Consider the following 13,132-nt stretch of genomic DNA (forward strand, 5'->3'; position numbering starts at 1 on the left):
TCTCTCTCTCTCTCTCTCTCTCTCTCTCTCTCTCTCTCTCTCTCTCTCTCTCTCTCTCTCTCTCTCTCTCTCTCTCTCTCTCTCTCTCTCTCTCTCTCTCTCTCTCTCTCTCTCTCTCTCTCTCTCTCTCTGAGTGTCGTTACTGTCGTATGATTATGCGATTGCGCATTTGTCGCATTGCGACTACGCCTGTAATGTGCGGAGCAGAGCCAGCGGAGATGCTGGTGACACACAAGATGGTTTTGCTGTCCTAATACACCTCATCATTAGCTGCAGCAGCAGCAGCAGCAGGCGCCGCGTTGCTATAGCGATGGCTGCGTGATGCGACGATATGTGCGTAGTCGCATGGTGACGTGCGGTGTCACGGCATACGGTGCGGAAAGGTGCGGAGCCTCCCACGATGCTGCGAGCGGCAGGCGTAATATATATATATATATATATAATTATATATATTGGCGCTGAAGTTCCACATGGAATCGCGAGCGTAGGGGGCTGCACTACGGGGTTGGTGCGTGGTTGCGACGGAGAAAAGGCACAGAGGGCTTCATGCTACTATATACGGTGAAATAGTGCGATGTAGGCAGCGGGGGCGGCGGTTGCGTGGGTGCATGGGGAAATGCACGCGTGCCGTTCTCGGGTTTCTTCGAGGATGTTTGCGCTGCTTGGGATTTTTACGTGCGCGATCATCACATTCCCCCCTGTGTTTCATTAAATTGTATCTTTAATGTGCAGACTGGTGAGCGAATGTAGTGCTAATTCTGTCCGTAGAAGCTATCTAAGAATGGCCCGTGTGTTCAAGAATCATCGCAAAACCTTACTACTGACTTCGTAAAATATACGCACATCATTAATTGTTTTTTTATATATCCAAAGTTCGAGTTCAACAAGTTTGTGTTTCTGCAATGGTATATTTAGAATACCTTCACCTTGTGTGCTATGTAGTATTTAGGGAAGGGTCAGGCTGGGTTCAGTGCATATTAAAGTGTGTGAATGCTCCCATTAGCTCTATGCTGCCGATACTGAAACAAGATCTATACTCGGCGTGGGCTATATTTCAACCAGCTGCATTTTTCAAATTAGTTATTAACTTTTGTCTTGGTAGGTTTACTCCGAGAGGTAATATACGACGTGACAACGCGGCAATTTACCGTTGGATGTTTTTAGCTGCTCGTTTATCGGCTGCCAATCACAAGCGCGTATTTTTGTGTAGCCGGGTTGTGCGGCGCTGACTTTTCGGTTGCTATTATCGGGGCCGATGATCGGTGGTTGCACCATAGTTGCACGCATGGGTTCAAGTGCAGTTAACGACATAAGCATGCGGTTTCCTTGATGGGCTTCTCTTTCTCTCTGTTGCAGCGAGGTCGTAAACAACAGTGAAGCTCACATCAGGATTCTAGAGCTACTGCTGAGCAAGAGTGAGAAGTTTGGAGACATGCCGGAGTTGTCGGCGACCGGTGAGTGCGGCTTTGCCTCGGCTATGTCTCAACTGTGTCTCCACCGGTCTCGCTATCGTTTCATCTCGAGATGCTTTCTAGCAGCCCCCCTTCTATTTATATATCGTCGTGTGCAGTGTTTAAAGTGGAATATCCTAGCATCAGTGTATGGCGATAGCTATACTGTGAGCTTAGGTAGACTTAACGGCATCTCTATGCTTCAAAACTGCATGAGGATCAAGTTCTAACGTGCGTATTCTAACTTCATTGCACATATCTGGCTAATCGAAAACATTTCGTACCGTCTCGTATCTTGAAACCACACTCATAGCAAGTAATCTGTATCGTTACTCCGGTCTAGTGGTCGTGCTAGAGTTGACAGTTTGTGACGCCTGTCTCGTGCTAGAGTTGACAGTTTGGGACTCCTGTTTCAGCTCCTCCCCCACGGCCTCCACGTAAGAGAGATCCAAACTCTCCACCTCCCGGAGTCACCCCAGGGGAGATGCTGAGAGGGACGAAGGATTTACAGCATGCAGAGTGGTACTGGGGCGACATCTCAAAGTGAGTTCCTTTCTTTCTTTCTTTCTTTTTTCTCCTTCCTCATCTTCTTCTTCTTCTTCTTCTTCGTCCGCATTTTCGTTTCTTTGTTCTTCTTATTATATTATTACTGCTACTATCTATAACTATTATAAGTATGATAATTTTTATTTTGTTTTCATTTCATTTTTTGTCTAGCATTCTCATCAGTCATTATTATTGTCATCCGTCTCTTTACCGGTGCTAGTTCTAGTAGCAGCGTGAGACAATCCATCACACTATTCATCAAGTTCAAGTCTGAAGGATTTATGAGTATCTAAGTTAATCGAGCACCATAAAAGCATGCTGCAATGGGTTACCTACTTTTATTGTTCTCCAATCCCCCCCCCCTCTAGATTAACGTTGAAGGCTTTGCTAGAGGTGTTAACGTGGCGTATGTCTCACGCGAACTGCCCGTGTGCAAGTTATTGCTTCTAATGTTAGGTTCCCTCTTTCTCTCTGTGTTTCATCGTGGCTAACAGGGAGGAGGTGAACGAGAAGCTGAGAAACACGTGCGACGGCACCTTCCTAGTCCGTGATGCTTCCACCAAAGACACGCACGGTGACTACACGCTTACCGTCAGGTACGTAACGTAGCAGGCCACACGGCGTCTCGCCTCATCACACCATATACGTGTCATAAATAGTCTGTCGTCCTCTTGCACTCTGATGCAGTGTAATATTCGATACGATGCTGTTGCACCCTCCCTGTCTTTACTTATTATATATTTTTTATATATATATTATTATTATTATTATACTTTCTATATATATATATCCCTTCCTTTATTTAATATCATTCTGTAAAATCCCGGGATAGAGAAAGGTCAGTGATAAGTTTCTACATTCCACCTAGCTTCACTGCGAACGAATGTGTGAAAATGTCAGGTCCGTGTCTATTAATGCTTCAGGATATGCTGCAGGAAGGCAAGTCTCTGCATATTCTATGCAGTACCCCTCTCTGTGAAATTTGCCTCAAAAGCTGAGGTGTAGTTGGTCAGTATTTGTGTGCGAATAAAGTTGAGCGTTTATCTCCCGTTATATATCACAGTTATTTTGAATGAGCTCCATGGTTTCGTATAATATATGATAGAAAGCTGCTGCTGGCCGTTAACTGGCAGTATGGCCAGTTTTAAATTATTTTGAAAAGCTAAGAACGTGAAAAATTGAAAATACCTGGGTGCTTATTGTCCATTCAGTGAGATTAGATATGTGATTGAGATATACATCTGCAATTTCGACCTCACTCATACCCTCCCCTAATGAGTAATATGTTGATCATCCCAGGTGCCTCCCTAAAACGCATTGCAACATTGAAATGTGTTTCATCATGAGCAAGAATTCGAAAGTCCTTATTTCGCAATATCGGGGGGGGGGGAGTAAACGGCAGCTTTTGCAATCTCGATCCAGAATTGCATCATTTCTTTTCCCTGCTATTCAATAGCGGTAACTATAGTTGGGGGACATTTGACACGTGCAACCAAAATACTGGCAGATATCCAATTGGTTTCAGGGTAAAACATTGCCTCGGTTTTTTGCAAGGTCATCTATTGTAACTTGGGGAACTAGGTAAAAAAATGAGTGACACAAACCTGAATTGACTTAAATTTCGTCTCTGTAGTGAGAATTAATTAATGTTTTCATGAAAGCCTTATAAACTTGAAATGGCTACAGGAGTCGTCTTTCAATCTGAACTGCATCAAGAGCTAATAAATACTTATTATTATTATTATTAGCTCTTGATTACATATATTATAAGCGTGCACTAGCCTGCGTAGCATCGTAGGTCGAATAGTGCGTATTTTGGAACGAGATCTGATTCTTGAATGGCCGGGACATTCAATGGAATGCAGGCTTGTGCCAGGGATTACATTGCGGCCACGAATAATTGTTCGTTGTAACCGATCTGAAGTGGATGCGAGATATATCTGTGCAGTGGTGCATTTGGATTAGTACGTTTTAATTTATGTGGCAAAGTTCTTGCATATTATTGCCAGCTTCCATTCCGCAATTGACTGATTCTAATCACATTGATTCTTACTCAAATGAAGAAAAGCCACCAGTAAATGAACTTTTAACACGACAATCTTCAAATTTTATATTGTTTTTCGTTTTTCTTCTTGTTTCACAGGAAAGGCAGCAGCAATAAGCTCATAAAAATATACCATCAAAATGAGAAGTATGGTTTCACGGATCCGAGGAAGACTCCGTCCGACCCGCTGAAATTCAACTCTGTCGTTGATCTCATAGACCATTTCCGTGTCAACTCACTGGCTCAGTACAACAAGCAGCTGGATGTGAAACTGTTGTACCCGCTGTCGAAACTAGTGCCGGTGAGTGCGTCTACATTTAAGTCGGCTCGTGCTTTTATTTCCCAGTAGAACGAGTCGAATCGTTGCACGATTTCACCGTCGAACCTCGAAAATAACTTTTTTTTATCGACGTTAGTGTGAGATAGTCGTGAGTCATTGTGTAAGATGGTCTGAGTGATAATAACGCATGTCGATGGCGGCAGGGGAAATATTTCACCATGATAATCGCGTGTAATATGTGTGTGCGTGCTGTGTGTGCATGTGCATGTGTGCCATGTGCGTGTGTGCTGTGTGTGTGTATGCGCGCTTGCGTGCATACATAAAGTGTGTGTGTGTGTGTCTGTGCGTGTACGTGCGTGCGTGAATGCAGACAGTCTGACCGACTGACTACACTACTGTGTAATTAATAATTAAAGAGCTACTATAATTATAAATTAAATATCAGCAAATAAATCTATACAAACAATAATACGCAACGTGTGTGTAAAACAAAATTCTCCATCCCCCGCAGATGAGCGAGGTCGACGAATCGACGGACATCGACTACATGCGCGAGCGGCTGCAGACGATCAACGCCACCTACCTGCGGCTGTCGCAGCAGTTCGACCAGTTCCTCGAGGAGTACAATCACATATCACAGCAGATCCAGCTGAAGAAGCAGGCCGAGCACGCGTTCGCGGAGACGGTGCTCTTCTTCGAGGAGCAACTGAAGCTCGTCGAGAAGCACCACAAGGACGCGCAGCCGCACGAGGTCAACAGGTGAGTAGTGCGCCAGGGGAGGAGGTGGAGGAGGAGGCAGGGGCGGTGGAGAAGGCAGGGGAGGAGGTGGAGAAGGCACAGGAGGCAAGGGGAGGAGGCGGAAGCAGTGGCACGGCAGAGGCGGAGGCGGCGGTCCAGTGAGATTGCGGGAAGATGGATTGCCGGTCTGTGGGCAGATAGGGTTGCTTGTTTGTGGCCAGAAGGGTTACCAGTTTGCAAAAGTCGGGGCAGATAAGCTTGCAGATAAGTTCGTGGGTAGAAAGAATGCCATTTAGTGTGCAGATGGGTTGCCAGTCCGTGTGGACAGAAAGGTTGCCAGTTTGTTGGCAGAGGGGAGTTTATGCCATTCTGAGAATTCTGCTCGTTAATGTTGCTTGGCGATCCTGTTCTTCGTAGGATGTGTTCGTTTACAAAGTATCTCACCGTGTCTCCTCCTCGCGTTGCAGAATACAGGAGAACTACAACCTTCTGCGATCGCGGCTGCTCGCCATCAAGCAGAGTTCCGACGAGCTGTCGAAGGAACTGAGGCAGGAGAACGCCAAGAACCGCGCGCTCGACCGCGAGATGAATTCGGTGAAGCCAAAACTGCATCAGCTCTACAAGCAGCGAGAGGACTACATAGTGTGAGTAGTAGTAGTAGCGTAGGTCGCTGCGGACTAGTTGCGGGCAGGTGGCGCCATCTCTCGGTGCCTGGCGATGCGATCTTTTGACAATTTCAAACGACTTATTTGCATGCTGTCTGTGAACATTGTTCTCCTGTCGAGATGTGTTTGGAATAAGCCAGATATGTACAACATAGAGAGTTTTCATGAACCTCATATATTCATATATCCTCCTAAATTCATGGCATAAGATTACAAGCAAAGTGATGTATCAAATTACCTCATGATTGATAACAGTCGTCCCACGCGAACGCTGAAGGTTCCTAAGACGAGAGGACTATAGTCATTTTTAATTGCACCAGTAATGTTTATAATATGAATTATTTTAACAGTATTTGTAATTTAGTAATTTTTCAACAATTTGTTCAATCTCTGTAATACATACACAAATAAATAACGAATAATAAACGGAAAGGTAATAATTGAACAATAATTTGTTTTACTTCAGAGAAGCACATTTAAAAAATCAATGGTTTGTCGTTTTAAACGAGTTTTCATGTACTTTCATTTATTGCTTTTAGGCTTTTGAATAGTCGCAATGTTCCCCAGTCACAGATCAACGTCTGGTTGCAAGAAGCATCGGAACCAAACGTAGAATCAAACATCTACTCGGAACTGAGTACAGAGTAAGTGCAATTCTATTTTACCTCCAGAATGATAGTCAACGATATGCTTGCGCCGATATAAAATCTTATATCCTTGCACCGTTAGACCATTGCGGAGTGTCGTATCACACAAAATATAAACATCAACAATGAATAACAGCAACAAAAAACAGCTACAACAACAAGGGCAACAAAAGCAGTCATCATGTGGCCATAGTTCGCATGGGAAATCCGAATCGATTGTGGACAAAATCACTCGTGTAAACAGATTCGCCTGCGGTTTTTGATCGACTGTGTGCAAAATCGCGTGACCGTGGTTTGCGTGCGGTTTTCGATCAACTGTGTGCAAAAGCACTAATCGCGTGAGCATGGTTTGCGTGTAGTTTTCAATCAGCTCTGTGCACAAGCGATAATCGACCTTCTTCCCGTGGTTTGTGTTCGTGCAGCACGACGGACGAGTACCTCGCGCTGCCGCACCACAATCAGGACACGTGGCTCTTCGACCGCAAGATGGACCGCGTCGAGGCCGAGCAGCTTCTCGACGGAAAGCAGCGGGGAACATTCCTGATTCGCGTCGGACGGACCGGCGAATACGTGCTCTCTGTCGTGTACGTAGTTATTGGTGGCGTCGCCGCAGGGAGAGGGGGGGGGGGGCGTGTTGAGAGCGTTTTGTGTTCACACGTGAAGGCAGTTGATGATATTGTCTGGCCGGTTAACGGGTGATTGTTTACAACACATGCGAGCAGTTGCTGATCAGATTGTCGTAATGCAGTGGGTTAGTGTGTTCTGGTGGCTAACATTGCTGTGTGCATAGAAGTCATCTAGTAGTTTTACAAATGCTGGAGAAATGAATTTGAATTTCAACCTTCTTCATAGAGTCTATGGAATATGGCATAGAACATGTCCATAGAAACCATCTTATGATGACAAAACAGCTTGGATGTGCCGGCAGTTTGTTGTAATGTTCCCAACTGTAATTTGCTACTCCTGTTCTTTTCTGCAGCGCTACTTCAAACAACGTGCATGACAGAGTCGGACACTGCAAGGTACTGAAGACGGAGCAAGGCTACGGATTCGCCGAGCCGTTCACAATCTACCAGTCATTGAAGGAACTAGTGTTACACTACCAACAAAACTCTCTGGCCGATCATAACGACAAACTGCCTACTACTTTAAAACATCCGGTGTGCCAGTCGTGACGACATCTCCGTCCGTAGAAGACTCTCGGAACGTTTTTGAAAGTTCCGGAACAGCGGCCGGAGCTCATGCGGTGGGTTCCGCGCACGTTGACACACTCGTCTTTCTCACGGTGAACGTCCGAGCAGCGTTAAAGCGCACACGCTCTGTCGATAGCCGTCGGCATGTGCAGTGACGTCGAGGCTGCGTGACCCGGTGTAGCCGCACGCGCGTCTGAGGCTGCGTGACCCCCTGTCGATACTCGATCGTTTCTACGAGGGTCCGGTGTTCATGAGCGCGGTGATGCGCAGCCGAGGGCGTGTGATGCCGGCACACATCTAGCCACGTGTACGCGCCCCGCCCCATCAGCAACAGCAGCCGTGGTGGAGGACATCGATGGCTCAAGCTCTAGCGTCAAAGTAGCGACTCTCGTCGGCTCGAAAAACCGGACAGCTTTGCTCGCCGTACGGCGGTTCGTTCGCGGCGGTCGCTCTCATCGTTCAGCGCGACGTCCACGGCGTTCGTTTTTCGTCATTCCATCAATCGTCTCGCGGCCGCCATCGCCGCCACTCGTCGCTCGTGTGTGTTCGCGCCTCGTGTCATTCATTCATCGTCGTCAAGCTCAATGCAGTCACTGCTTCGTCTGCGCGTGACTTCACGAGGCGTTTTTTTGATTCTGTACGATCTAACAGTCTGCGGCTTTCCGTGGCGATGGCGGCCTCTGCGTGTGGTGGGACTTTGTTGCGCCCAATAAAATATGCGATTTTTTTCATGGTGATTTTTTTCGAGAAGCCAGAGCTTTTATTTATGGAGAATAAAATTTATGGGGACGCCAACCAGGGGGAACCTTATTTTGATTGGGTTGAGGTTGAGTATTCATTATTGTAAAGGACAGGTTAGCCAGCAGTTCTACTTTCCTTGTTTTCCCTTCATGGTTCTGATTCTATATTACCAAGAGTGTATTAAGAATTACCTTCTTAATACGCTCTTGATACTACTATTCCTACCATTTCCTTGCCTTTTCTCTCTTTTTATTGTCGCATGTGAATCGCTTGGTCGCAGATTTTATAGGGGTTCATTTTTAACCTCTGAAGTCGATTCATTAGCATGGGTCATTGTGATGTTGGGGATTTTAATTACAGGGAGTTTGCTCCAACTGGAACAGCTGCCAAAAGCCAGCCCTTATATTCAGACCAGCGTATTGGCCTAATTTCATGGAGTATCAAGAAATCGTGGTCGGATGTCTAGCCACATGGTAGCTTCATCTGGTCTAGACATAATTTTCACACATGTATTAGCTTGGGCAGGTGTTTATACACTGATTATCATAAAAAATCATATCGTAATATCGTAAGTGATTTCGTGTATGCAGCACTGAACTCCTGTGCTGAGAATATTTATTGGAACAAGCATGTGTTTGTCCAAAATTCTGCGGTAAAATAATATCAATTCTACTCATTATTTCCACGTGAAATTATCGGTGTCATATATGCATTATCCTGTTACTGTCAACGACCCACTTTTCTCTTTCCTCTGCTTCACTCAAATAACATATTCGTCCTACCTTGTCATGTGGATCTGCTGGGGTGATTAGTCTTTGTGTCCTTTGCTGTTTACTCTCTTCGTAGCACTTCGGAGTCCTCTACTATTGCAGAACCGAAACGGGCTTAAAGACAGTGACTCTTCATGTTTTTTTTTTATCTTTGGAGCAAATCTGTAAAAACAAGGGCTGTAAAAAAATGCTACGGTTGTAATCTACTAACATTGCGGACTTTGTTTGGGCTGGCACGTGTTTTAAAACGTGTTGTGTTTGTATAAACGACACGAGCTCAAAATTATGTAAAAATTGGAATAGTGTAAATGATTAACTTGTCGAATACAATGAGGACTGCTGAGATCGTGCTTTACTAAAGGGTGTAGTAACAACAAATGTAAAACTTGTGTCCAGTAGCAAGTTGGAAACTAAACAACGCATTTCTAATGCAGCATCTTCTCAATTGATTTTTAGCCAGCCAAGGGCAATAGAGTGTTGTTGAGTATTTTTGATTGTAGTACTGATGACTTTTACGTGTAAAAAAGCTTATGTGATAACGGATTGTGGATGCGTGAAACTGTCGAAGCAACAGTGTTACTATTTTGGTACTCTTGAAGAAGTGCGTCGCATGGGTTGCGCAGTTCACGCCCCGTGTGTAATAGCGGCCGACGGAGAGATCAGAGCGCTGGCCATTGTGTACATAGTATTGTTGTTCCACACTATTTGTGATAAAACTATAATTGATGATGGTAAGTTAAATTTGCTAGTTATTAACAATCATTTGTCAATAGTCATTAGGAAACCAGTGACTAAAGTGTGTCGTCAGATGTTGTGTATGATAAGTATGTGAAAGTTGGTATTATGATTGGGGGGGAAGAAGTGGATGCATGACTGCATTCATGCTCCGCATATTCCTATTTCGTTCGATTCTCAATCGCCTCGAGATATTACTCTTCAATTGTGCCTAAAGTTCCTGCCTCTAGACTGTATATCCCAAGTTCATTAGCTAAGATCTAGTAATAGTGAGTTTTAAGTATATTAAGTATAGTAAGTAGGCCAGGCCCCCTACCTGTGGACGAGTCGGTGATAGTGCAACTTAAATATCCTATTCTTCTGCAAAGGCTTGGTCTTTTACTTTCCTCGATAACGAGCTGTGACGTCTTTGAAAATTTTGATCTCAGGAATATATGCGGACAAGGGAAATTTTGAAACGCCAACGGATACTCATTAACTATCTGTAATGCGTCTTGCTATAGTCAAACAAGCAGCAAGTGTGAATAGAGCGTAATCGATATAAACTGCTCTACTTCATTGGTGTACGCGGAAAGTAGCGTCTTCATTCAACGTACCCGAGCTACAATGGGCTTTTGGAAGAGTTTTTTGTTCATAAGGTTAAGATGGCCAGTAGTAGTGGCTGTGAGAGCAGCCTACTACGTGGTAGACATTACTGCTGCGTTTGTATAAATAGGAACTTGGGATGAGCAGGGTAAACGTGATGTTGCCATGTGTATAATTATGTGCTTGTACAAGAAACGTCCTTCTGGATTCTTGAATGGTTCGGTTTGTTATGATGTTTGTGTAAATAGAACATATATATAAATATATAAATGTATCTTGTACGTATATATATATATATATATATATATATATATATAATATATATATATATATATACGTACATATATATACATATTACCAGAAGTAACATCATATCAGACCTAATATTGTGTTACGTCTGATATTACTTGAATCGTTTTATAGAACACTTGTTGTTCATCACCGAGGATGTGTTTATTAAAGATGGTAGTAATTGGAACGTATTTGAAATCTTTATCAGTATCACGTCTGAGTACGTTGCTAAGGTAATTTGTGTATTCGTGTGAAATACTCTCATTGTATTTTACGAGAAGTGTACAATGCTAATGTGAGAAGCAACTTTTAGCGATGTGTCAGTTTCCACGTGTACATCGAGAAATTTTACAATGTCACCCACCCCCTCCCGACCTTACACCGACCTTCCGCCCCGCCTACCCTCTACCGCCATCTTTGTTTCTATCCAGCCCACTGTAGGCCTCTGTGACTATATGGCTAGCCATCGTACTCAGAAATAATTATTTTTACCGCGATAGACATCATTAAACCGCGCTAAAATTATTGCCCTTTTTACCCAATCAGAGGCCTTGTCACACAAATTAACCACGGTAAAAATAATATATCCGCGGGTAAATTGTGTGATAAGGTCTCTGATTTGGTAGAAGGCCTATAATTTTACCGCGGTTAAATTATTTTCACCGCTTTTAAATTATGTGTAACAAGGCTTCTGATTAGGTAAAATAGCTATAATTTTACCGCGGTTAAATTATAATTTAACCGCGATTAAATTATTTGTACCGCGGTAAAAATAATTATTTTTGAGTACGATGGCCGACCATACGTAGCAGTTCCTTCCACATAGATGCTAGTATTTGTAAGTACGTTAAGTTTACTCAACCGGTATTCTCTATCTAATGGCCGCTGCAGATGGCTAGTCGAAGCTGAACCTGCGGCAAGGTGCAGGAACTGTAATATCATGTCTTCGGTAATTTTTAAGATACGATCTTGACTATTTTATAATACATTCATGCCACAGCAGGGTGATGGGCAGTACTGCACCGTACGCCATTGTCTGCTACTCCTCTGCGTATGCTGCTTTCATTTTTGGCAAGTTTGTATATCTATAAATGGTTATCATGCAGTTTCTAATTTGATTATTTTCATTTCCAATGTACATTTTGTTAACCTTCAATAAATTGTATGAACATACTTGCTTGCACTTTTGCTTGCCATGATTTGGTCTGCTATAAACGGCATTTTCACTGTATTCGCCAATTATGGAATGTCAATTCGTCAAACCAATCGTTTGACACATACGCACGCACTCGTGCTCAAGTGCTCCTATTACAGGTGAATATGTGCGTGTAGTAAATTTCGGATGCAAAAGGTTTACACAAAATTGGTCGGCCATTTGGTGGTGGTTTTCCAATGTCCAGCATATATGTCAAAAGAAATATTATTGTATATATCTCTTATTTAAAGTAGAGAGCACATATGCACGAGTCGTTTGACATTATATCTTCCTATCTCTATGTGCAAATCTAATCCTCCCTGCCGACGACTGGTGCAGCGCTGAAATCTAGCTACAGGCTTATCTGTTTTCTTCTTCTAATAAAACTGTCCTCTTCCGTTGAAAACAACGTTGAACAACACAACACTACCACACAACAGTACGTTGAACAACACACCAATACGTTGCCGTACAGTTTGGTTACAGTGATGGACCAAAACGCTTCCCAGGAACCTTAACTCTTTCCCCTCTCTTCTTCTAGCTTCTCCTCTTCCGCATATATCTATTATATATATATATATATATATAATATATAACACCCCGCCTTGCTTGTATATTCCCCATATACATGTTTCTACCAGATTAATAAACTTAACAAAACATGATTACGTGTAATGATAGATATGACGTATAGTATTGTATCTGTTTTCCCCGTGCGCACCCACAAGATGTACGAATCTAATTAAGTTTAAGGCTCACGTGGCAGTAATAATACAATTCAAAGACGAATTCTCTCGCTGTATATCTTTTAAGCTATAATACCTTATATAATAAAATACATCAAATTTACAATATATACAAGATGCTGCCTCGTGGACTCGCGCAGACAATGTACGTATACATACCTAGGCGCTTGTCTGATACGTGAACGTCGTTCCCTTATATATATGGACGCTGTGGCTTCGGGCCGTCACGAGTCGTACTGTCTAGGTTCGTGACACACATCCTATCTTAGAATTTCGGCGATTGCGTCTCGGTAAGGGTTTCAACCACAAAATGTTCGGCAAAAAGCATCCAAAGTAGACACGTGTTCATATTCAAGGGTGGTTAGCACAAATAACACCTTGCCTGCTCACATGGGATATGTGGATACGGAATTATATATATAACTATATACAGGGCCGTAGGCTGAGCAAATTCCTAGGAGGGCTGTGGCGGATCCAGGATTTCTAGGAAGGGGTGAGAAACAGT

At 43.5% G+C, this 13,132-nt stretch overlaps 1 protein-coding gene across 2 annotated transcripts in view; it reads left to right on the forward strand.

The window, feature by feature from the left end:
* Positions 1-10,010, forward strand: part of LOC106811233 (phosphatidylinositol 3-kinase regulatory subunit alpha-like) — a 215,096-nt gene extending 205,086 nt beyond the window's left edge. For both annotated transcript variants that reach the window (XM_014814790.1, XM_014814797.1), the window contains exons 14-22: positions 1,357-1,454; positions 1,868-1,994; positions 2,492-2,593; positions 4,141-4,342; positions 4,833-5,080; positions 5,527-5,703; positions 6,264-6,368; positions 6,794-6,955; positions 7,351-10,010. In XM_014814790.1, coding sequence (XP_014670276.1) covers positions 1,357-1,454; positions 1,868-1,994; positions 2,492-2,593; positions 4,141-4,342; positions 4,833-5,080; positions 5,527-5,703; positions 6,264-6,368; positions 6,794-6,955; positions 7,351-7,546 — 1,417 coding nt within the window. In that variant the 3' untranslated portion in view covers positions 7,547-10,010. The remainder of the gene's footprint in view (positions 1-1,356; positions 1,455-1,867; positions 1,995-2,491; positions 2,594-4,140; positions 4,343-4,832; positions 5,081-5,526; positions 5,704-6,263; positions 6,369-6,793; positions 6,956-7,350) is intronic.
* Positions 10,011-13,132: the final 3,122 nt, after the last annotated feature.

Source organism: Priapulus caudatus, unplaced genomic scaffold (genome assembly GCF_000485595.1).
Source record: "Priapulus caudatus unplaced genomic scaffold, Priapulus_caudatus-5.0.1 Scaffold18, whole genome shotgun sequence".
Lineage (NCBI taxonomy): Eukaryota > Metazoa > Priapulida > Priapulimorpha > Priapulimorphida > Priapulidae > Priapulus > Priapulus caudatus.